The sequence below is a fragment of the Nelumbo nucifera genome, chromosome 5 (genome assembly GCF_055504915.1).
Source record: "Nelumbo nucifera cultivar China Antique chromosome 5, China Antique-T2T, whole genome shotgun sequence".
NCBI classification, from domain to species: Eukaryota; Viridiplantae; Streptophyta; class Magnoliopsida; order Proteales; family Nelumbonaceae; genus Nelumbo; species Nelumbo nucifera.
Window position 1 is genome coordinate 81,495,424 of NC_142653.1, and position 26,888 is coordinate 81,522,311.

General features: G+C 38.3%; 1 protein-coding gene across 2 annotated transcripts in view; it reads left to right on the forward strand.

The window, feature by feature from the left end:
• Positions 1-26,888, forward strand: part of LOC104593820 (mraW methylase family protein) — a 59,717-nt gene that overhangs the window by 30,570 nt on the left and 2,259 nt on the right. For both annotated transcript variants that reach the window (XM_010253838.3, XM_010253839.3), the window contains 2 exons: positions 9,595-9,663; positions 19,236-19,428. In XM_010253838.3, coding sequence (XP_010252140.1) covers positions 9,595-9,663; positions 19,236-19,428 — 262 coding nt within the window. The remainder of the gene's footprint in view (positions 1-9,594; positions 9,664-19,235; positions 19,429-26,888) is intronic.

Here is a 26,888-nt window from a genome sequence, read left to right on the forward strand (position 1 = left end):
AACATCCTGAGGCGTATGCTAGAGGCGTTGACACCTCTGAGACATATGCCTCTTGCACTTTTTTCATGAGGCGTGCTAGAGGCGTACACTTTATGTGCCTCGTGCACATCTTATATAAAAAGACAGAAAAAAAGAAAAAAAGAAAAAAAAGGAAAGGAAAGGAAAGGAAAAGAAAGGGAAGGGAAAGAAAAAGAAAGAGAAGAAAAAAAGAGAAAAGGAAAGAAAAGAAAAGGTAAGGGAAGGGAAGAAAAGATAAGGGGAAAGAAAGTGGTTTTCCCCTTGCCCTTTCGGCTAGGGAGCGAAGCCCCCCATACCCCCCCCCCCTTTCAACTAATGTTAATGCATCTTTATTCTTCTTAATATAAAAGATTTTTATTAAAAATAAAGTAAAAATGAGATCCCCCCTTACTCTTCATCCTCCTCCTAACCCCCCCTCCTCTTAAGGAGGCTTACACCTCCTTGTGTTCGGGAGGCTTGTGCCTCTTGCGTTCTGAACTACGCCTCACACCTCTAGGTAGTGGAACACCTCGCGTCACGCCTCCGCATTTTAAAACATTGGAGAGCACAGAACCCTCTCAGCCGCTGCTAAATGTATATCTCTAGGAGAATGCCTAAACTAGCTAATTACACTAACTGCATAGGAAATATCTAGTCGATTCATGCAAAGGTATAATAATTTCCCAACCATTGGAACACTCCTCTATCAGTCAACAGTTCACCATCAGTAGTTGATAGCTTATGATTTAGGTCTATAGGAGTTACATGTATAGAAATAGAGGCAAGGAAGGAATAGTAGGAAGGGGAAAGAAGGTTGTAGGACATGTGTTTGGAAATGCAATGAGCTGTACATTTCCGTTTGCCTTTGCAAAGAGCAATAGGGAGATCAAGGTCAGGGAAGGTATCCAAAGTGGTAGAAGAGGGCTGACCTGCTACCTCAGTGGTGATAGGAGGTGCAAGAGGCTCATCTGAAGATGTGGAAACAACTTGCATGTCTCTGAGTTTCTATCTCTGGTACCACCTTTGGATAATAGGATGGGAAGAAAATGTGGGAGGAAGAGCCAATAGAGGACTCAATTAGTGGAGACTCAATAGAAGATTCAATGGGAATTGGAAGAGGGATAGATGGTGACAACGCAAACAACTCCTCTGAATGTTCCCCCTTAGGAAAAGTACCAAAGAAAGGAACAAACTCTGCAAATGTGACATCTCTAGAAACAAGGCTGCCACGAACCGGATCAAAACAGCAATACCCCTTTTGTGTGGAGACATATCCCAAGAAGACACACTTGTATGCTTTAGGCTCAAACTTATGTCTTTGATGGTTGTGAACATCAACATAGCAAGCGCACCCAAATACTCAGAGAGGAAGAGAGAAGAGATCCTCATTTGGAAATAGGAAGGCTAAAGGGAGTTTTAATCTCCAGAACATGGGAAGGCATTTGGTTTATCAAGTATGTAGCTATAAGGACAACATCCCCCCAAAACTTAACAAGAACATGGGAAGCAAAAAGGAGGCTCCTCGCAATTTCAACCACATGTCGGTTCTTCCTTTCTGCTACTCCATTATGTTGTGGAGTGTAGGAACAAGAACTCTGATGAATAACTCCAAAGGTATCAAAGTAGGAGGAAAGACTTTTCAAAATATTCCTTTGCATTATCAGATCGAAATATTTTGATCCAAGTGTTAAATTGTGTAAGAATAAGTTCACGAAATTTTTGTACAATATTTGGCACTTCATCCTAGGATTTCATTAGGTAAATCCATGTGTAACGAGAGAAATCATCAATAAAAATGATGAAATATTTGTAACCCCCCATAGCAAGTAAATGATATGACCCCCACACATCAGAGTGCACAATATGGAAATGAGAAATTGATCTTTTATTACTCAATGAAATAGATTGTCTACAATGTTTTGCAAGTTCACATGACTCACAATGAAGACTCGATAAGGATATCCCTTAAACATTTTTGGAAACAAATGACTCAAAGTTGAAAAAGACAAATGACCAAATCTCAAATGACATATCATGACTCTATCAACTGACTTTGATGAAATAGACTCCAAGGTTACTCCACTAGGTGATCTAGGACTTTGAGATTTGGTCATTTGTCTTTTTCAACTTTGAGTCATTTGTTTCAAAAAATGTTTAAGGGAATATCCTTAATGACATATCATGACTATCAACTGACTTTGATGAAATAGACTCCAAGGTTACTCCACTAGGTGATCCAGGACTTTGATCAGAGACATCCAACAAATATATCCCACTTGCCTCATGGCCACTCCCAATTGTCCTCTGAGATTTCAGGTCCTGAAAAACACAATAAGTAGGAAAGAAGGTTATGCTGCAATTCATTGATTTTGTTAAGTTACTAACAGATAAAATGTTAGTGAGTTTAGGAACATGAAAGACAAAGGATAATACAAAGGAGTTAGGGGCTTTAATATTCCCCTTGCCAGAGATGGGAGCAAAAGACCCATCGACAAGAGAAATCTTTTCTCTACTGGAGAGGAGTTGGTATGAACAAAAAAAGGTTAGGTATGCTAGTCATATGGTTTGATGCATCAGAATCCATAATCCAAGGAATTCTACGATTACCTGAAGCTATAGCATGATTTGCAGAAACACATGAGTAAAAGCGGATGAAGAGGGGTTGCCTGAGGAGGAAGTTGCAACAGTAGTCTCCAAGTGATTAATCAACCTCCCATATCTCTCAAACTCTGCCTTCTCTGCTGCCAACTGCTTCACAACAGATGTTTTTTCACCTTCAGATGCTGTAGCAACATTTGCATTCTTGGGCTTTCTAGACTGACCATCTTTTTTAAAGTTGTTGTTCCGAAACCTCTTTGGAAGAAGATCTAGATGAAGTTTCCAACAAGTATCCTTAGTACGTTTCGGTTTCTTGCAATATTCACATATCACCTCTTTCTTCTCATTTACCCCCTTTGGTTTTATTCCAACATCTGCAAAATGTTTTGAAGGTGGTGGAGTCTGTAGTTGTACATGTCTCTTGCTCTCTTCACTGCTCACCATAGAGTATGCCTGAGCAAGTGTTACTTCATCCTTGGCTAGAATATTCTGCCTCGTAATATCAAATTCTGGGTTAAGTCTTATAAGGAATTCAAACACCCTGTTTCTTTCCACAAATTTCCTAAATGTTTCTGCATCTTTGGTGCTTTCCCATACAACTGTTTCCATAACATCAATCTCCTGCCATAGTGACTTCAACATCGAATAGTAGACAGCTACACTCTTCTTCCCCTGTTTCAAAATTTTCACATCATTCTTCAGTTTGTAGGCCCTTGCAACATTCAATTTCTGAGAGTATGTTTCTGTAACACTATCCCAAATCTCCTTAGATGAAGTCATCCAAAGATAGTGTTGACTTATGTGGGGTTGCATAGAATTTACCAACCACCCAATAGTTGTGTAGTTATCCTACATCCATTTTTCATATGTAGGATCAGTCTTTTCCGGTTTCACCTTACTGCCCGTAAGAAATCCTAGTTTACCTCTACTACAAACATGAATTTTTATAGATTGTGGCCAAGCTAAGTAATTTGTTCCGTCAAGTTTAATTGTAGTCACCCCTGTCAGAATGGAATCTACGAGACCAACCCCCGACATCGGGATCTGCTTCATCTCACTTCCAGATTGTTCCATCAATCAAACGAAAATAAAAAAACAATGTTTTCATCCTTTATAGACCTAGCTGAGGTCAGTCCAGTATTTAAAAAACTCAAAACTAGGGTTTCATTGTACTTGGCCTTCGGGGAGAAAGAGAGAAGATGTAGCTGCTCAAACCAGAGCTATCCAAACCACTTCCAACTACAACCGTCCACTTTGGAGATAAAAAGGAACCATCCAAGCCTTGAGTGCCACACCCAAACAGTCTCTTTATCCTGTAATTGGAAACTCTATAGTCGGCTAGGGTTTTGGGTAAAAATTCTGCAGTCCCACTTTCTTGGCAATCTACAGTCAGATTCTGACTATCCAAACCCTCTACCAACTAGGCAAATGGGCGTCCACCTCATCAGCATACTTAGAAAACATAAACAAGAGTTAAAGGCCCATAAAGAAAAGGCCCATTAAGAACAAATAACAACAAAGAACTAATAAATAAGACACTAATGGGTTAGGGCCCATTTGACCTAGTCTCTTTACATATTTTAACCTTTTCATTGATGATTTCTCTCGCTATACTTAGATTTACCTTATGAGATCCCGGGATGAAGTACCAACTATTGTGTAGAAATTTCATGAACTCATTCTTTCCCATTTTGATACTCGGATCAAGATATTCCACTCTAATAATGCTAAGGAATATTTTGAGAAGAACCTTTCATTCTACTTTGATACTTTTGGGGTAATTCATCAGAGTTATTGTTCCTATACTCCACAACAGAATGGAGTGGCAGAAAGGAAAAATCGTCATGTGGTTGGGGTAATTCATCTCATGTTCCTATTAATTTCTAACAGCTACATACTTGATAAACCGTATGCTTTCCCAGGTTTTGGATTTCAAAACCCCCTTTAGCCTTTTCTTTCCTAATGAGTATCTCTTCTCCCCCCTTGAGTTTTTGGATGCATTTGCTATGTTCATGTTCACAGCCACTAGAGACATAAATTTGAGTGAAAAGCACACAAGTGTGTCTTCCTAGGATATGCCTCTACATAGAAGGGATATTGTTGTTTTGATCCAGTCCGTGGCACCCGATTTGTTTATAGGAATATCACATTTGCAGAGTCTATCCTTTTCTTTGGCACTTCTCCTGAGGGGGAGCATTCAGAGGAATTGTTTTCTCTGTCCCCAGTTGTTCCTCTTCCAGTTCCTCTTGACTCCTCTGTTGAGTCTACTTTTTGTTGGTTCTCCTCCCATTGAGTCTCCTTCACGTGTTCCAACTCCCCTCCTCCTCATGTTCATCCTTCCACATTCATTTCTCATCCTATTCTCCAAAGGTGGTACCAAAGACAAAGACTCAAGTATGAACAAGTTGTTTCCCCTCCTTTAGTTGAGTCTCTGCCACCTCCCATTACTCTTGAGGTAATAGGTCAGCCCTCCTCTACCCCTTCTGATACCTTCCCAAACCTTGATTTTCCTATTGCCCTTCGCAAAGGCAAACGGAAGTGTACAGTTCATTGCATCTCCAAACACCTGACCTATAGCCTTCTTTCTCAACCTATTATTCCTTTCTTGCCTCTATTTCTACATATGTAGTCCCTAGGTCTATCCTAGAAGCTTTATCTAAACATGAATGGAGGGATGCTATGGTGACTAGACTAGATGCTTTGCATAAGAACAATACCTGGGATATTGTGGACTTGCCTAAGGGGAAGGAACCAATTGGTTGTAAATGTGTGTTCACTATCAAGTATCATTCTAATGGTACTATTAAGAGGTTCAAAACTCGGTTGGTTACTAAAGTTTGAGTTTTTCTATCTTTGGCTACTATTTTTGATTGGCCACTTCATCAATTTGATGTTAAAAATACCTTCTTGAATGGATACTTACGTGAAGAAGTTTATGTCTCTACCTCTAGGGGTGTATGGGAAGGAAATGCAAGGCAACATGTATAAATTAAGGAAGTCTCTTTATGGCCTTAAATAGTCTCTTAGAGCAAGGTAAGGTGTATAAATTCAGGGCTGCCCTTGTTGCCTTTGGTTACACACAAGCTCAGTCTGGTCATATTTTATTTGTTAAGAGGAGAGATTCCTTGGTGACCTTTTTGATTGTTTATGTTGATGACATTGTGGTTGCTAGTGATGATACTCAGGAAATGGCTAACCTCAAAAGGTTTTTTAACACTGAATTTGAAATTAAAGACTTGGGTGAACTTAGATATTTCCTAGGCATTGAAGTTGCTCAGTCTAAGGATGGTATTTACATTTCTCAATGCAAGTATGTCCTTGATCTACTTGTAGAAATTGGCAAACTTGGTGCTAAACTAGCTTCCACTCCTATAGATTTGAATCACAAGCTCTCAGCTACTGATGGTGAATTGTTGACTAATAGGGTAGTGTTTCAAAGATTGCTTGGGAAGTTGTTATGGCAAATATTTCCTATGCACTGAGTATCATTAGATAGTTCATACATTCCCCCAGAGATACACATTTAGTAACTGTAGAGAGGCTTTTGTATTATCTGAAAGATACTCTAGGGAAGGGTGTCTTGTTTGCCAAGCATGGACACATGACGTTGGAAGCATACATTGATGCTGACTAGGCTGGATGTATTGATGATAGGAGATCCACCTCAAGATACTGTGTTATGGTGGCAGGGAACATTGTTTCATGGAGAAGTAAGAAGCAGTCTATAGTGGCTAGATCCTCAGTTGAGGCAGAGTACAAGGCAATGACACATGGAGTTTTAGAACTATTATGGCTTAGATCACTTTTGGGAGAATTGGGTATTGATTGTGAAAAGCCAATGATGCTATGTTGCGATAACCATGCAGCTATCAACATTGTACATATCCGGTCCAGCATGATAGGACTAAGCACATAGAGGTTGATAGACATTTTATACGGGAGAGAGTTGCTTCATTGGTCTGTTTGCCATTTATTGCTTTTGAAGAACAACTGGTTGATGTTTTGACAAAAGGTGTTCTAAAAGGGAAGTTGATACATTATATAAGTTGGTAATGATTGATATCTATGCTTAGATTGAGGGGGAGTGTAAAGAGATTGGGCCAAATGGGCCCAAGTGATTTATATTTTGTTATTATTGTTTCTTACTTGTGCTTGGTTGATAATGGGCCTACTAATCCTTTTTTGTTTCTTTTGAGTATCATTCTGAGCTGGCCGCCCACTTAAGGGAAGAATTATAACTATCTATAATTAAGTGGGATTAATAAATGTTTAGAGAGTAAGGAGAGAAGACATTGAACTTTTTTCTCCTTCCCCCTTCTTCCCCATCTTCTTCTTTTTTTTTTCTTGCTGTTCCTCTTCTATCTTCTCCTGTTTTCCTTGCTGAAAACTGAGATTATTTGCAAGTTTATTGGACTGAATCACATCTCTATATAACAATAACTGAAATTCTTGTACTAATGTGACATCTGGTCAGACACTATATGCACCTGATTTGAAAGCAGATCCTGCATGAACTTTTTGTACATTATAGCATAGGCAGTTCTAGAAGAAAAATATGTAAATGGTATTGCCTAAAAATTCATACTATTAAATGTGAGCAAGGATTAGCTGAACACAATGGCTATTCAGTGGGCTGTGGAACCAATGATAATGTTCCATGCCAGTAATAAAATACTTGGGACTTGCACCTTTCACAGTGGGGCCCATGAATTTATTACTGGCATGGAACATTATCATTGGTTCCACAGCCCGCTGAATAGCTATCACGTTCTGCTAATCCGAATTCATTAAATGTTAGGACAAAAAGTATGGAATTTTGGTGGTTTACAAGGTAATGGTGAGCTCAGTAACATGTTATCCATGAGTGCATAGAAAGTCACAGGTGGCATTTAAATAGGATTGTGTTTGTTTCTTTGTAGATATTAGCAATAGTTAATATCAACAATATTTTATTAAATAAGAGTTTTAAATGTTAAATTATGAATTCTAAACTATATTTTATTAATTTATGAATAATTAAAAAATATTTTATGAAGGAAAATAAGAAGGAAGGAATCATCTATATTCTACAATGATAAAGTCAAATGTAAAACAGGTTTAAATGTTGAGATGGTTATATAAATGTATGGAGGATATTTGGGTATTTCCCTTGTATTGGACTTGTAGGGTATTATTCATGTTATTGTATTTTTGTATTGGCAGTTATGTCATTCATGCTATTTTCTCATAATGAATAAAATATTGGAAAAGAGGGTTGTGGTACATATATGCCCAACCCTTCCCTTTTCTCTATTTCTTGTTTTTTTTTTTCTTCACTCTCAAACCCTAAACAAATAGTCTAATTATCCTTAAGTAATCAACTTGGTATTAGAGCAACATCCAATCAAACTGAAGTTCTATTGTTGGATGGCATATTGATGTTGTCCATACAGATTGGTTGTGTCAACCATTGTACCTGGTGCCCACCCAAGGTATGACACATTATACTAGGTGATAGTGTGTGATTTACAGAGTTTTTTTATCATTTTTCTATGAAAGTCTCATATGCAACAAATGAAGATTAGTACTTTTTCAATAATTTTTCTAAGAAATGGCAGGAAATCGTTTTGGCAATTAGACAGCCCTAAATCTCAATTGGAGTGGATTTTTTTTTTTTTTTTAATGAGGATTGGTTTGTTTATCCCCTAGCATATTTTTCTACAACCCAGAATTGGTTTGGTATTTTTTGGAGTGGCAGAAAATTTTCTGTGACATTTTCTTCCTCACCTATTTATCATCCAACTGGTTTTTCTCCTCTTTTGGACTTTCTTTGCACCAGCCTCCCAGGATTGGTTGGATGTATGGTGGTTGTGTTTTCCATCTGGTGAGGGTTTAACTGAATTTGTTTATGGCATTGGTGGGTTTTCCACTTTTTTTCTCTTTCCATACAAGTATTTTGGAGGTATTCTATATTTTGGTTGTTTATGGAAATTGTTTCTATTGATCGGCTGATTAGTTGATTTCCTGGACTTGGTTTGGCAGACCCTGTGATTATTTTTTTATCAGTTTCAGTGACTGTAATCAGTTAATATCCTTTACCGTGCTTGGAGCTGTGTGTTCTAAAGTTGTCTTCCTAGGATGTTTCTAGAAGTGTCAACACTATCATCAACATTGGAGAATACTCAGATTCTGTTTATTGGTTGTGAAGCATGATGAAACAATTATCTTGAGTGGTCTTAGTTGGTTAAGATGTTTTTTGATAGTAAAAATGTAAAATTGAAATTTAATTAAAAGAAAAAAATATATTACAAGAAAATGACCAGAATGCACAAGAAAGAAAGAAAAAAGCACCACTTTACCACCAACAAATCAACTCCAAACCGTTTAAATGCAATGTACTTGGTTGGGCACTTATGACTACTTGATAGTTTTCTAAAGTTTGTCTTAAGTATCTGATATTTCCATAGGTTTTGTATTTTATAATGTTCCTGTGGACTTCCACAATTCCCACCAATTAACTCTACCCCCATGGGTTCCTTTCCATGCTTATTCCAATGTTTTAAATTTTCTATTATCTCTATTATCCTGCTTTTCATTTCTTCTTATTTTATTTCATTGATATGGCTGCAAATTTTTCTGTGTATATTTACCAAGTGTTGGAGCATCATCATGTTATTTTACTAGTAATTCTAACTTAAGATTTATAAATTATTTTCAAGCAGATGTCGATATTCTTATCTTAATAGGGTACCTGGAATTTTTATTTTATTTTGTTTTATTTATTTCGATCAGAAATAAAGAAAGGAACTCATTCATTAATAAATTAAAAGAGTTACAACAAGAGGTTGTGGATACAAAAGAAAAGAAATACACTACAATCTCAACCCACCACCCTTTTTACAATTGATCCTGAAATTTCTCTATCTTTAGAATTTATTTTGAAAACCTTATCATTTGGGCAATCTTGAAATATGGACCAGATTTTTGGTCTTCTTTAATGCTTTTTGTTTTCTATGATAGGTAAATAATGCAGAAAGAGGGTTCAGTATTCTCAATGATGGACCTCTGGATATGCGGATGAACTTTCAGGTGACAACTCCTGTCCTGTAACTGTATTTATCTTCTTTCTCAAAATGTTAACAAATGGTGGAGAAGCATCTCTAAAATATTTACAACTATGACATAATATAGTTTTTAAAGTTTTCTAGAAATATAAATTTAGTGCTGTTGACATTTAATATATTTTTGATCAGCAAAGAAAGAAATTCATTAATTAATTAAAACATAGTACAACTGTTGGAACATTCCACCAGTCTTAGATACAATAGATTACAGTTTTGCCTAAAGTAGATCTATCAACTCCTTGTTTTGCTAATACAGCTGTCATCCCTTATGCAGATTCTTCTCACCTAGATGAATGAAGAATTAAACCTCTTTGCTAGGAGGTCATTTCCCTGAAAGCATGTCTTCCAAGGTGCCAAAGTGACTTGCTTGGTCCAGGAAATGACTAGTTTGTGAATCTCTTTCTCAACTTCCAAGTCTCTAACATCCAGCTGTTTTGCTAGTCTCAAGACTCGTAAGTTGTAACAGGGCCATTATTTCAGCCTTAAATAAGTTGGTAACGGATCCGGATCCCGTCCACTCGCCTTGATCTGATCCAAAACCACACCTGCCAGAAGATCCAAAAAAGATCCTTCGTCTTTCTCTTCCAAACTATTTAAATTTTGAAAAGATGCTGACCTCATCCTCGAGCTAGACCAGACCGCCTTTTTACCCTGATTGTCCGATCTGAGGTCCATCCTACAGCTCTGAAGCTTTCTTCCTTTTCCTTCCCCTGACCAGCTTCCACCCATCTTCTTCCTCATCTCCAGTGCCGGTCTGTGCACCAAGCACTTCCAGAGTGGCCAGGAACTCCTCTGACAACTAACCATCGGCTCCGGTTCTTTTCTGACTGCCTTTGAGGTCTTCCTCAATGGAAAACCCGACCAAAGCTTGTTGTATTGTTCTTGGCTTAACCTGCACTGCTTCGGCAAAATTGGCCGGAACAGACATCCTTTCCGGCTTTATCTCTGGCCAAATGGTGATCACATACATTGCGCTCCTGGCCACTTACATTGACTGTCAGAGGGGGTGGGGGGAACACCACTTGATACGAAAGAACTCAACACTGCCCTTGTCAGCATCTGCATTCTCTGCTTCCAGAAAATCTCTGCAAAGGTCCCCTATTCCTCTGGCAAGTTTGTTACTCCAGAGGTGTAAAGGTAGCCCATATACTCTTACCCACACAGAACCAGGTAAGTCCTTGGGGGATTTCCTGGTTCCAGTCAAATCCGTCCAAGGTTCTAGGTGCAGTAGCACTCCTTTGAAACACATAGAGCCAGAGTTTACCACTCTTCTGGCGTCTTCCGAAGAAGGGAGAAGAAAGAGCCAGAAGTCGTTGTCAAGCCTTCTCACCTCCATCCTTTTTGAACATCCCCATGTTTTTGAAGCCCACTGACGTACTTCCTCCACCCTTAAATCTTTTTGGTCGAAACATCCAACTAGGCATGCTTCAAAAAAATTCTTCCGCCTTTCTACACCTCTAGCTTTGACCTCCAGGAAAAGGTGTCAATGATTAGCTTTGGTACACACCTTCCCTTCTGATAGCCAAGTCACCTGGGAACCTTTCTGTCAGCAGAAAAAGGGTTCCTCTTCTATCACCCAACCAGTCCCCTCTCTTCTCTTGCAAGAAACCTTTTTGGTCTCTGTTTGTAGAACCTAGACCATGTCTTTTGCTGCCGAAAGGGGCCAATACGTCTTAGTTATTGGGCCCTGTTGGAATAATGTTAAAATAACTTAGTTGCAGATGTTAGGGCCTGTTTGGCTAATTAAAGTGTTTTTTTATTTCGTTTTTTTATTTCTGTTATGTCTGTTATTGTACTCAGGGTTACAAGGGTCTTTTCCCTTGTTATTTCTGTCGCCCTATATATAGTAAAATAAACACTGGCGCCGCCAGTACTGTTACATTGCAAACCTTCTCTCTTCTCTCCTCTCCTCTCCTCTCTTCTCTTCTTCTTCTCTTCTTCTTCTCTTCTCTTCTCTTCTCTTCCACTTATCTCTGGCCGGCTACACTGTCAAGATGGTATCAGAGCGGGAATGCTGATTAAAAGAGAGCAGATCGATCAACCCTACTGTCAAGAGAAGATCGATCAACCCAAAGAACAGATCGAACAGACTAGCAGAAAAGAAATCTGATTCTGAACTACAGAATAGCTACAACTGGTACAGTTCTCCCTATTTTTTCTCTTCTTTACTCTCCTTGGTCATGTGCCGAGTGAAAACCCTATGAATCTGGGGTGGCTGAATGCTGTCGAACCTATGTAACCCTAGTTTTCTTGGATCGTGTGATCCTGTTCATGTGTTAAGACAACTGTAGGTCAATGCTGACCTGTCTTCTCAATGGTTTGAGTTGACTATAAGTAAGAAGGATCTCTCCTACTGATTAGTGGCTGTTAGACATTCTGGAATTCTGGTAGGTGGGGACTGATAAAACTATACAGGCCTGAAATCTGCCGAATATTACCTCAGTTTTTGTCCGGAATTTGGTACTGTTTGTGCTCAATCTGGGTGGTAAACCCGAGTGTGTGGGTGTGAACTGAGTGGAGCATTGTTTTGTGGAGTAAGGAGGGGTCCTAAGTCCGGTGTTTGGGACTGATTAACTGCTTGACCATGTCGACTGAGAATTCTGCTACTTCAGAGATCTCAGGGAGCCACAATGGAGTGAGTGGGGGAATGGATATGAGCTTTCCCATGGCTGTCATTCCCTTTGATGGTCTGAATTACCTTGAGTGGTCTAGGGGGATAAAACTCTACATCACTGCTAGGGGGCGAATAGGATACATCAATGGGAGAGTAAAGGAACCGAAGTATGGAAGTGCTGAGCATGATAGGTGGAACCAAGAGAACAGTATGGTGATGTCTTGGCTATTGGTTTCAATGCTGCCACGAGTAAGGAAGACTTTTATGTGGGCTGAAACTGCTTGTGAGATATGGGAACAAGCGAAGTCCACTTATTCAGAACAGAGACACTATGCCAAGATATATCAACTACAAGCTGAATCTTCTACTTGCAAGCAGGGGGAGAGGAGTCTCTCGATGTACTATTCTGATTTGACATCAATATGGAAAGAACTTGATCACTATCAGAATGTGAATTGAAAGTGTGATGAAGATGCAAAGGCCTATAAGTCACTTGTATCACAGCAACACGTGTTTGCCTTCCTCCTAGGGCTGAATTCGTCATATGAGTCCATCAGGGTACAGATCTTGGGTAGTAAAGACTTGCCATCAGTCTAGGAGGTGTATGCCTTGGTGCAGTCAGAAGAAAGCAGAAGAAGTGTGATGAATGGTGTAGAAGGGGAGTCAGTTGCCCTAGCGGTTCGGGGAAATTTAGATACAAATGTCGGAGGTGGCTTTAAAAGGGGTGACACTCAGAAAAAATCAGAAAATAAAAGCAAGCTTTGGTGCACTCACTGCCAGAAGACACGACACACTAAAGATACATGCTGGGATCTCCATGGAAAACCTAAATGGGCACAGGATTTGGGTAAGAAGTCAGCACCGGATCAGGGCAAGAAACCAGGCCAGCAGAATCAAAAAAGGTATAACTCAGCTAATATGGCATTGACAGAGACTAGTCCTTCCGTAACTCAGGAGAGACATCACGGTTCTGACCCTAAGGAAGATATTATCAACTCCTTCCGTGAACATTTGGAATTGTATGGTAGGACTCTCCGCTGGGTGGATTCTGTGCTTACTCCTTCTACCTCATTTGCGTCTACATCAGGTAATGCCACAGCCTTCCATGTGTCATCTCATACTACTGATTCACCTTGGATTATTGACTCTGGAGCCTCAAATCACATGACCGGTAAGTTAAATTTGTTCCAGACATATAACCTTCTCTCTGGGAGAGATAAGGTAAGACTGGCTGATGGTTCTTTTTCTACCATAGCTGGCCAAGGCACCATATCTCTCCCACTTGGCCTTACTCTTCCTAATGTCCTGCATGTTCCGAAATTACCTATTAATTTGCTGTCCATTAGTAATATTACTCATTCTTTGAACTGCTCAGTCACCTTTTTTCCGTCTTCGTGTGTGTTTCAGGATTTGACCTCGGGGAAGACGATTGGTAGAGGAAGCATGGTGGATGGTCTCTATGTGCTGGAGAATAATGTTGGTCTAGTGGCGACTGAGTCCACAAGTTCGTCGAGTGAGAGTCAGGCCTATTTATGGCATAGTCGTTTAGGTCATCTTTCTTTTGAGTTGTTAAAAGTTATGTTCCCAAAGTTGTTTGAGTCCTTGTTAGTGAGTCAGTTACAATGTCAAACTTGTCAGTTGAGTAAGCATTGTAGAAGTTCTTTACCTTTAAGAAATAAAAGATCTGAATTTCCATTTCATATTGTTTATTCTGATGTTTGGGGCCCTGTTACTCTACCTACTGCGGTTGGCTATAAGTATTTTGTTACTTTGATTGATGATTATTCTCGATACACTTGGGTTTACCCTATGCGATCTCAAGATGAAGTGCCACAAATTGTGAAAGATTTTCAACGCATGGTGTTCACTCAGTTCCAAACGGAAATTCATATTTTCCAGTCGGACAATGCAAAGGAATATTTCCATAGTGATCTCACGAAGTTCTTTGCTTTGAGTGGGTCACTTCAGCAAAGCTCTTGTGCCAGGACACCCCAACAAAATGGTGTGGCTGAACGAAAAAACCGTCACCTTCTCGAAGTTGCTCGTGGCTTGCTGATTCATATGAATGTGCCAAAACAATTCTGGATAGATGCAGTAGTGTGTGCGACATATATCATCAATCGCATGCCCTCACGACTACTAGAGTATAAGGCCCCACATCAGCTCTTGTTCCCTACAGCCCCGCTGTCCACCATTCCGATGCGTGTTTTTGGGTGTCGTTGTTTTGTCCACAACCTGTCACCTACTCATGGTAAACTTGACCCTCGGGCTATTCCTTGTGTTTTTCTTGGTTACCCTTCATCTCAAAAGGGGTATCGTTGCAATGATCCCATTGCCCGCAAGTACTATGTTTCCATTGATGTCTCATTCTTTGAGAGTCAACCATTCTTCTCGGTTTCTCCTCAGGGGGAGAGTAGGGTTGAGGAGAAACAAGCGACAACTCAAATTCAACTACCTCCTTTACCCGATCCTCCTCCGTTCCGGGTTTTTCATCGTCGCCATAAGAGCCAGCAAAGTTCAAGAGCCGTGGAGCCAGACACTATGCAACCAACATCATCGGATTCACCCGAGGCAGATCCGTCTCATCAGCCAGGTACACTTGCTCCCATTGCTCCTTTAAATGTTGATTCACCTGTCCCCAATGATCTTAATATTCCTATTGCTAAGAGAAAGGGTGTTAGATCTTGTACCACTAATCATCCTATCTCTAACTTTGTGTCCTATGAGCATGTTTCACCTTCGTACCGTGCCTTTCTCTCTTCTGTGGATAGTGTCCTCATCCCTAAGACCATGGCAGAAGCTTTGTCAAAACCTGAATGGACAGATGCAATGCAGGAAGAAATTGATGCCTTACACAAAAATGGCATGTGGGAGTTGGTAGATCTTTCTGAGGGTAAGGAACCAGTGGGGTGCAAGTGGGTGCTCACAGTGAAACACAAAGCTGATGGAACTGTTGAAAGGTACAAAGGCTAGACTAGTAGCAAGAGGCTTCACATAGGTATATGGAGTGGACTATGCAGAGACTTTTGCTCCAGTAGCGAAGATGAACTCTATCCGGATTCTCCTTTCCTTGGCAGCAAGTCTTGACTGGGATCTTCACCAATTGGACATCAAGAATGCCTTCTTGAATGGTGACTTGGAAGAGGAGGTGTACATGACCCAACCCCCAGGGTTCTGTGCCAAAGGCAGTGAACAAAAGGTGTGCAGGTTAAAAAAGTCCCTATATGGTTTGAAACAATCACCTCGGGCTTGGTTTAGTAAGTTCCATTTAGTAGTCCAACAGATGGGATTCAAACAATGCCAGTCAGATCATACCCTGTTTGTAAAAAGAGGTAAAGGTAAAATTACAGCTCTTATTGTGTATGTGGATGACATAGTGATCACAGGAGATTGGGAGGCTGAAATCCAGAGACTAAAAAAATTCTTAGCCACTAAATTTGAGGTGAAGGATCTAGGCCCCTTACGATACTTTCTTGGAATTGAAGTTGCCCGCTCTCACAAGGGCATCTTTATTTCCCAACGGAAGTATGTACTAGATCTACTAGAAGATATAGGCAAATTGGGGGTAAAAGCATTTGATTCACCTATTGAACCAATACACCATCTGGGAGACAGTTAGGGAGAATTTTTGAAAGATGTAAAGATGTTCTAGAGACTCATGGGGAGACTTCTGTATTTGTCTATGACCAGGCCTGATATTGCCTATGCAGTGGGTGTCCTTAGTCAATTCATGCACAGCCCGAGGACAACTCACTTTGAGGCTGCAGAGAGGATCTTGAGATATCTCAAGAAGTTTCCTGGAGCTGGTTTGTTGTTCCAAAAACACAGTCACTTAAAAGTGGAAGTATATACTGATGCAGATTGGGCAGGAGCAGTCAATGACCGAAAGTCTACCAGTGGTTATTGTGCCTTTGTAGGAGGAAACCTTGTCACATGGAGAAGCAAAAAACAAAGTGTGGTGGTTAGATCCAGTGCTGAAGCAGAGTATAGAGCGATGGCTCATGGGGTTGCGGAAATCATGTGGATAAGAAATCTGTTAGGTGAACTGGGTTTCGCAGTAAGCAATCCTATGTCACTCTACTGTGACAATAAAGCTGCCATCAATATTGCTGCTAATCCAGTTCTGCGTGATAGGACGAAACACATTGAAGTGGACAAGCATTTTATTAGAGAGAAACTTGAAAGTGGAGAAGTGTGCACACCATATGTCAGCTTGGAAGAGCAACTTGCAGATATCTTCACCAAAGGTCTTCACCATGTGCGGCACAAAGATTTGTATGACAAGTTGGGCATGATTGACATTTATGCTTCAACTTGAGGGGGAGTGTTGGAATAATGTTAAAATAACTTAGTTGCAGATGTTAGGGCCTGTTTGGCTAATTAAAGTGTTTTTTTATTTCTGTTGTCTGTTATTGTACTCAAGGGCACAAGGGTCTTTTCCCTTGTTATTTTTGTCGCCCTATATATAGTAAAATAAACACTGGCGCCGCCAATACTGTTACATTGCAAACCTTCTCTCTTCTCTCCTCTCTTCTCTTCTCTTCTTCTTCTCTTCTCTCCTCTCTTCTCTTCTCTTCTTCTTCTCTTCTCTTCTCTTCTCTTCCACTTATCTCTGGCCGGCTACACGGTCAAGACAATACACCTTTTAAGTTATTAGCCAGCTAGGACTACTAACAGAGGGCGTAAGTCAACCACTATGCCATATTGTAATTGCTCGTCACAATTATATGCATTTTGATTCTTAAGCAAACTTTATCTTCTTAGGATATTTGTCGATAAATGCTAAAATTGATTATTAAAATTTATACTAATAAAGATTAATACAAATTATATTGATTTTCTGAAAGCTAAGGTATGTACATATAGATTTTAGTTCTCTCATTTTTTAATAGTTAAATTGTGTCCCGATATCTCAGACTTTATATAAACCATTAAAAGCATGACTTTTTATGTGTAAATAACTTATTAAAAGTCATATTAAACTTATATTTGTTGTTATTAATGTATATTTTTTAAGATTTATTTGAATTTGCTAGTGTATCCACGCGTATCTTGATTTTTCATTTGTATCTATATGTATCCAAAGTGTATCTCAATATGTCCCTTAAAATTGCTTTTCCGATACACCTTGCATTTCCAATACTTTGAACCTTGGATTCTCATAAATCCCCCTCAAAAATATCTATTTACACTCTTCGGCAGAAAGACATTTTCTCCCCTTTTTAGTGTTGTGGCTTCCTCAAATCATGAGCCTATCCTTCTTTTAATCGCTTGAGATTCATTATCTCACACCTAAAATAAGGCAATCTAAGGAGATCTATAAAAGTCCATTTTAACTTGATTTAGATTCAAAAGTAACTTAATTTGGGAAGGTTTAGAAACATTTTTCTGCTCCTAGATTGAACTATTTAGGGTTTAGGACCAATCCTAGACAGGGAAATAGATGAAAAGAACTCCTGAGTAACACTTACAAGACGGGAAATCTAAAACTCAAATTCTGCACTCCAATTGACAGGCTGGACTCCTGAGCAAAACCTCCTATCCAATCAATGAGTGCTTGAAAGACAAGAAATAATCTCAAGCAAGCAACATTGGAAAGCAATAAGAAGCAGGTTTATATCACCTGGGAGCAGTAGTTGAAATGAAAAGCATTTTAAGGGACCTGACTCACAAGTTTCAGATATGTTGATGAGCAAGAAGAAGCAAGTTTTTCATATGTTCGCAAAGAGAAGCTAAGGAATTCCTGCCCAAACCTGGCAGCGAGAATTTTCCCAACTCTACAGCTAGATTTTGCAGTGGAGATGGAAGGAGAGAAATGGGGACGGGGGGGGAGGGGGGGGTGCAGGGCTGGATGTCACTCTCAGTGTGTTAACATGCTTTAGTTTAAGGAATGCACATTTTAAAAATGTGAAGAATAACTAAGGACAAAAGTGTCTTTTGTCCAATTTAAAGGCCCAACCTAACGGAAAGTGAATATACGAAACATTAGTGGTACTTTAAGTAGGTTTTTAAACCTTAGGGGTACTTTTAAGTAATTGTAGATAGTTCAGGGGTACTTTAAGTAATTAACCCCATCTATTTACACTCTTCGACAGAAAGACATTTTTCCCATTTTCTCCCCTTTTAATATTGTAGCTTCCTCAAATCATGAGGCTATCCTTCTTTTAATCACACAAGATTCATTATCTCATTCCTAAAGTAAGACAATCTAAGGAGATCTATAAAAATCCATTTTAATTTGATTTAGATTCAAAAGTAACTTAATTTGGGAAGGTTTAGGAACCTTTTTCTGATCCTATGTTGAATTAATTGGGGTTTAGGACTGATCCTAGGTGGCTTGAAGTGAAGCAAAAGCAGAAACACCTTTCCTAAATCTGCAATTCACAGATTAGAAAACAGGGCCCATGTGCTGTATGGCTGCACAAGTTGATATATGGCAGTCTTTACAAACTTACAGCTGTAGGGCCCATCAAGATCATATGAAAACATGAATTTACTGATGTGGAACTTTCTTCTAGTGTTTTTCCTGTTCAATCCCTCCAGATCCTCTGCTCAGTTGACTGGCTCTTTCTGCTTGATTTTGTATCCCTCAAATCCAAGTTAGCAAACCCTCAAAGACTCTTAATCAGCCAGGGGTCAAAATGGGTTATCTACATTGATGTGAATTAATGTTCAAGTCCAGTAGTTTTAAGAGAGAACTTCCATCTTTTTGTCAATCCCAAGGTGAAAGGTTCCAATATAGAGGGGATTTGCTCAGGTTCTATGGCCCTAGATGCATACCCTGGGCCTTTCCATTCTTTGAACAACTTCACATGCTATTAGTGTATTGTAATATGCCTGAAACTTTGACTAGCCAACTGTATGTTCATGTAGTTTCCACAGATTTTTCCACTATTTAACTGATTGGAACAGATTCATAACAGGGAAGTTTGAAAGCAGAAGACATCTTGAATTCTTGGCCAGAGGCTGAAGTTGGACGGATTTTGCGGGATTATGGTGAAGAGAGCAACTGGCATTGTCTTCAGACAAAGATTGTGAATGCTCGTTTATGTGGTGGATTGCATTCCACTGGTGAATTGGTAGATCTTGTTCGGAGTATGACACCAAAGTCGGCAGGTAAGTTTTATCCACCTTCAACCCCAACTTTTATTACTATCTACTAAAAAAATTAAAAACCTAAGGAAACCTATTTTTATTACCCTTGAAGCTTCTAATTTGTACCAATTATGACTCTGAAATGGATTATTCATTCATTGGATTTAGGTCACCAAGAACTCACGTCTAAAGTCTAAATAAAATGTAAAAATAGGCAAGGTGAACTAATATCCACTCAATCAGAATCTCCATTTGAATATTGTATGCTCTGTGAAATGTAATATCAAACCACTAATGGAAATCATATTTTTGGAACCAGAAATTTGAGAACATGTTTTTGGTTTCAGTTTTGAAAATAAGGAAAGCACTGCATAGCCAAATATGTGTTTTTGTTTTAAGAAAATATTTTTTTGAAGGTTAAATTATTTAAACTTCCCCTGCAGTTTCTGACAATTGCTTTAACCTCCCCTGAACTTTGACCTTTGCAAAAACCTCCCTCCACCTCCACATTTAGGGTAAACCATGCTTACCGATCCCTTCTGCTAATTGAGTAGACAACAAAATACCTCCTCCACTCTTATTCTTGTTTCCCTTCCTCTTCTTCTCTGTTGCCGGCAGCTGAAACAGTCACTGCCCCCTCCCTTTCTTTTCCCATTTATTCAGTTGACAACCACAACAGCATTGCAAGAGAGGAAAGTCCTGTCGAAGTTGAGGTGATAGAGGCCTCTTATGAAGGGGAAGATGAGCATGACGATATTTTGTCAATGAAGAGGGATTCCTCTGATTTTGATCTCCAAGATCAGGTAGCTAACAAAGAGGATACAAAGCAATCAATAAACAAAGAGATGACATCTCTTCTCATTCAATGGATAATGAGAGTAGTAATCAATCTGAGAGCGAATCGTATAAGATGTCGAAGTGGTACCGAGATGATTGAAAGAAGACATGTTAGTGATTTAGGGATTGCAAAGGCAAAGTTCTGGGAATTGCCAAAGCTTAAGTGCTCATGCTCCAATTTTGAAACAAGCAACATCCTTAGGAGGATGACTAATCAATTATCCTCATTAAGGACACATTCTTTTGAAAATTTAAATCATTTAATTGGGGTTCCAAGTTTTCAAAATCTTCTCACTTTCTAATCATAATCTCTCTTTCTCTCTCTTGATTGTTAAGTGGGTTTTCTAGGCAAAGAAGAAGAAGAATCAGGTTGAGAAGAGACAGAGCATATAGGCATGGTAGTTGTGGTGTATCTATTTGCTTCTTTTCTTAATTATACTTGGTTTAGTTGCTACTTCCTAGGCAGAGCCAAGGGGCAGCAAAACATGCATACCTACTTGAAGATTTACAGGGAGCCCATCTAGCCACTAGTCTGTATTACTTCTTTTCTTTCACCTCCAACAACTCACATAAAGAGGCCAGACAAGAGGAAAAATATTCGAGTATCCATGTGAAGAAGCAACAACAGCTCTCTTAGTCTAAATCTATACCAAGATAAAGATAAAGAGCTCTCCTATCTATTTTTTGAAATTTGAAATTTGAATGTATTTGTCTCCTTTTCTATCTTTAGTTGATTACAGTAAAGGGGTTTCTATTTATTTTTATTATATTTATTTTCTCCACTATGATCATCATCATCCAACCCTTATCCCAATTCCCAACTATATGGAGTTGGTTACATGAATCTTGTTTTGCCATTCCATTCTGTTTGAAGCCATATCTATTGTTAAACTATTGCCACTTGAATCTTTTTTTTTTCCTACTACTTGCAGTAAACCACTTCTTATAGGTGTTGTTGATGGTCTTCTATTTATGTAACCAAACTATCTAAGTCTACTTTTATTTTCCACTCATCCATCTTAGCATACACATTTATGACACTCATTTTTTTGACTGCCTAAGTTATGAATTATTGAACCAAGGCACTAGAAAAGGTCACATTGAGCTATCTCTTGGTCTTCAATCCTAAGTTACCATGATTTGCACTGTTATTTTTAATAAATTTATATATCATATATTCCGTTTTAGTCCAACTTATTTTAAAACCTCTTGTTTATAAGGCATTTGTCCATAAGCTTAACTTTGCATTTAATCCTTAATTAGTTTCATCAATTAAAATTATGTCATTTGAAAACAACATGCACCAAGGGACCTCCACTTTAATATGTTTAATCAATTCATCTATGATTAGTTCAAATAAATAAGGGCCAAGTGCTGAGTCTAGGTGAATACCCATCGTAATTGTAAAATCTAATGTCTCTCCTATAGGTGTTCTAACATTAGTTGTTGCTCCTCATACATATCCTTAATTATTTCTACATACCTATTTGGAACCCTTTCTCTTCCAAGAGCCACTATATTCCATTATATTTTCCCTCTAGGAACTCTATCATAAGCTTTCTCTAGATCAATTGAACACCATATGAAGATCTCTCTTTTCTGCTATGAACTTTTCTATAATTGTCTCAAAAGTAAGACAAATTCCATGGCTGATCTCCCTGGCATAAGCCTAAATTGGTTCTCTAATATATTTGTTTCATGTTGTACTCTTTGCCCAATTATCCTCTCCTAGACTTTCATAGTATGGCTCATGAGTTTGATCTACCAATAGATATTACAACTTAGTATATCACCTTTGTTCTTAAATATATGCACCATACTACTCTGCTTTCATTCATTAGGCATCTTCTTTTCTTTCATTAATTAAACCTACTTCTCTCATACCTTTCCACATTTTTATTGAAATCCCATCCAATCCTAATGTCTTTCCTTTTTTTTTCTTTTCTTATTTAACACTTCCTTCACTTTGCTAGTTTCAATTTTACGAAGGTGCATTTATTTTTAACATTATTAGTATTATTACTCTCTCCTCCATCAGCGCCCTCTACATGTTCATTTAATAATTTTTCAAAACAGCCTTTCCATCTTTGCTTGATTTCTTCAGCTTTTATGAAGACTCTTAGATCTTCCTCTTTAATGCACATAACATGGTTTAAATTTGTCTTTTCTTTCTCCTATCTTTACTAGACTTTAAATTCCTTTTACTCCCTCCTTAGTGCCTAATTTATGATAAAGCTCATCATATGCCCTAATTTATATTTTTCCTAGTTATTTTCCATCTTTGTAATAAGCTTGTTTTTTGATTATATTTTGAATCTCTTCATTCCACCAACGAGTTTTTTAGCATTTTTCCATTGTCCTTTAGATTCCCCTAAGACATCCTTTTTACTTTCTTTATGTAGTTTGCCATTTTAAGCCATATATCATTGGTCTTTCCATCAAAATTCCATTTTCCTTTTACTTTCAACCTATCTCCAAATTGAACTGATTTTCCTCCTTTTAGGTTTTCTCACCTAATTCTTGGACACTTATTTTCTACCCTTTTTCTCCTTCATTTCCTAATATGCACATCCACCACCACTAATCTATGTTGTTTGGTTAAGCTTTCCCTTAAAATAATTTTGCAATCCTTACACATCATTTATTTTGTTTCCTTAGTAAAAAAAATTCTATTTGACTTATGTTTGATCTACTTTTAAAAGTTATTATGTGTTCATTCTTCTTTTTGAAAAATGTGTTTAGAATTGTCATATCGTAAGCTATTGCAAATTCTAGGATTGTATCTCCTATTTCATTCCTCTCTTCAAACTAAAATATTCCATTCACCATATTATATCCTACACTTTTTCCCCACATGCCAATTTAAGTTCCCTCCTATAAAAATCTTTCTTAATTAGGAATTTCTTAGCATAGTTGTCAAGGCGACACCTAGGTAACAAGACGCCCTTGGAGGCTTGCCTTGCCTAGTCGCCTAGCAGTTTTGTGCACTAGGTTATAAATTACTTTTATATTTTTAATGTTTTGACATTATAATTATAAAATAAACATTATTAAACTAGAATATTCATTTTGTGTGTTTATATACTAATTTCTTATTATTATTTTCTTATTTTGTTAGGGTTTAATCAATGCAGCATTGCTAACTGTTGTATTGAACCCATGGTTCACAGTATCGATACACCTCTGTGTATTGGTAGAGGTGTATCGGTACTTATAACGATACTTTCCCTATTTTTTTATTTCTTTGGTTTTCAATTTCATTTTTAAATATATTATTTAAAAAAAGGGTCCTCGAAAACACCTGTAAACAGGTATCGGGACCCCAAAGGTACAATCAATACACCCGATATGGGGCATATCATATTGAAATTTTGATCCTTGATTGAACCCTCAAAAATTTCAAAACCTGAACCTATAAGCAAAGGAAGAACTTAAAATTGTCTAATCAACACATTTTCTTCCTACCATGTCTTCTTCTTCCACCTTTTCTTTTCTTCTTTGCTATAACAAAAGTAGGGATTCAGCCCCTATATTTTTTGAATTTTCTTTACTTTGTTCTTTTTCTTCTCATAAAATGTTGATTTTCTAGACTTAAACATGAAATTTATACTTTTCTTATGAAAATTATGAATCATTATTAAGGAAATATGGCTATGGAACCTAGGGAACTACCCTAGGATATATGATTTTACATAAAAAAATTCATCGCCTAGGCAACTAGGCGACTAGGCACCCCCCTGTCGCCTAGCCTCGCCTTGGTGCATTGAAAACTATGTTTCTTAGATTAATCCTTTTATGTTTTCCCAGAATTTCCTTTTAATGTGTACTTCTAAACCCACTTGAGGTGCATAAGCATTAATTATGTTAATGATTTTCTCACTTAAAACAAGCCTAATGATTTCTTGTACGAGTGGCTATTAATATTTTATACTTTTCATTGATGATTACTCTAGATATACATGGCTATACCTAATGAAGAGTAGAGATGAAGTTCTTGCCATTGTTCAAAACTTCTTCAAGATGGGGGAAACACAATTTGAAAAGCACATTAAGATAATAAGGTTTGACAGTGTTGAGTATTTTGAAAAGCATCTACGACTAATCCTTGAAGGAAAGGGAGCAATTCATCAAAGCTCATGTTCTCATACTCCGCAATAGAATGGTGTAGCAGAGAGAAAAAATAGACATGTGTTGAAGCAGCAGTATATCTCAATAACAAACTTCCTTCATTAACCCTTTCTCTTCAATCCCCTCATCAACTTTTGTTCCCTAAAGATCCCATTTTGGGGGCTTAAATCCATCAAATGCATATTTTTGGGCTACTTTCCTGTCCAAAAGGGGTACAAGTGCTTTGATCCCCACTCTAGTCGACAGTATGTATCTGAGGGTGTTACATTCCTTGAGTCTATCGCGTATTTCTAGTCCTCTCGTCCTCTTTTGGGGGAGATTGTTAGTGAAGATCGGACTCCCTTTTGTTTTCTTGTTCCTACTTCTATGGATATTCCTGGCCCATCTTCATCTTTTCCCACTTGTAGTAACAGTGTTCATACTTCTCCCATTCCTCTGCAGCGGCCTTGGCAACAGTGCTTCATAAGGTGCAGAAGGAAGGATACTCCTGAGGCTGAATGTCCACAACAATCTAATCACCCGCCTCCAGGTAATTCTGAAAGCAACCATGAACTTCCTATTCATATTGTTATTGAGCCTTAATATCTCACAATCTGACCTTGACCTTCCCATTGCAATTAGAAAAGGAAAAAGAAAATGCACTGCCTACCCCATCACTATGTTTCTTGTGATTCTCTTTCACTTTCCTATTATGCCTATATTTCTGCTATCTCCTTTGTTTCTGTTACGCGCAATGTTTTAGATGTAGTGCAGTCACCTCATTGGAAGGATACTATTAACCAAGAGATAGAAGCCCTCTTAAAAAAACACACCTGGGAGCTCATTCCTCTTCCTGAAAGCAAAGTCCCAGTGGACTACAAGTGGATGTATACTATTAAACTTTGGGCTGATGGATCAATTGAAAGATAAAGGTTAGGTTGGTGGCAAAAGGATGCACCCAAACATATGGGATTGACTATCAAGAGACCTTTCCTATTGTAGCCAAAATGAATTCTATTTGAGTCACTACGTCTCTTGCTACTCATTATTCATGGCCTCTTTACCAAATGGATGTGAAAATGCCTTCTTAAATGGAGACCTTCCCTAATGGATCTACCCCCAGGGGTAAGCTTCCTTAATGGTAAGGAGAAGGTTTGCCGTCTAAAAAAATCCCTTAATGGGCTTAAGCAGTCCCCTAGAGTTTGGTTTGATAGATTCAGGAAATTTGTTCTCAAAATTGGGTTTACACAATCACAAGCAAACTATACTTTGCTCATAAGAAGGGTTAATGGCCTAGTAACCTTCTTGATAGTGTATGTTGATGATATTGTTGTCATTGGAGATGATCACTCTGGGATAAACCAACTAATGTCATTTCTTGCTTTTGAATTTGAGATCAAAGATCTTGGGAATCTCAAAATACTTTCTTGAATCAAAATGGCAAGGTCAAAGGGAGGTATATTCATCTCGTAGAGGAAGTATGCTCTTGATCTCCTTCATGAAGTTAGGAAATTGGGGTGCAAGCCAGTTGAAACTCCTACTGACTCCAATCATAAACTAAGTGTTGATGATGGAGGTATTCTTCTAAACAAGGGTGTCTACCATAGACTTGTTGGTTGACTTATTTACCTGTGCCTGACTCGACCTTATATATCCTATGTTGTAAGCATGGTGAGCCAGTATATGCACAGTCCCAGAACTTCACATATAGGGGTGGATTCGAGCCAAGCTGAGCCGAATAGTTAGCTATTCGAGCTTGGCTCGCCAAGGTATTACGATGCTCGAGCTCAATTCGAGCTAGAACCTTGAGCTCAAGCTCGACTTGAGAAAAATGTTTTATAAAAATAAAATATATAGTATATTTTATTTGGTATTTAAAAAATTAAGAATTATAATAATTAGTTATTATTATATATAAAAATAAAAATATTATATATATAATATTTTTATTATATATATTATTTTCTATAATTTATTATATATATTATTATTATTATTATTTAGCTATTTGAGCTCGGCTTGCGAGCCTCATGAGCCGAGCTTTTCACGAGCTGAGCTCGAGTAGCTAGTGAAGAGCTTGGCTCATGGCCAACCCTATTCACATATGCTAGTTGTCAATAGGATTCTTGCCTACATAAAGGGATGTTCAAGAAAAGGAATGTTGTACTCTAACTAGGGACATCTCAAGGTTGAGGCTTATACTGATGCTGATTGGGTAGGTTCTGTGGATGATAGAAGATCCACCTCCGGTTATTGCACCTTGGTAGGAGGTAATGTTGTGTCTTGGAGAAGCAAAAAAACAATTTGTTGCTGCCTGATCTAGCACTGAAGTTGAATATAGAGCTATGGCTCATGGTGTATCAGAACTAGTATGGTTGAAAACTTGTTATCGGAGATTGGGATCAAAGCTGAAGCCCAGTGAAACTATGCTGTGATAACCAAGCTGCTATAAGCATTGCTCATAAACCTATTCAATGTGATCACACAAAGCATATTGAGCTTGACAGACACTTCATTAGAGAAAAGGCAGCCAATGG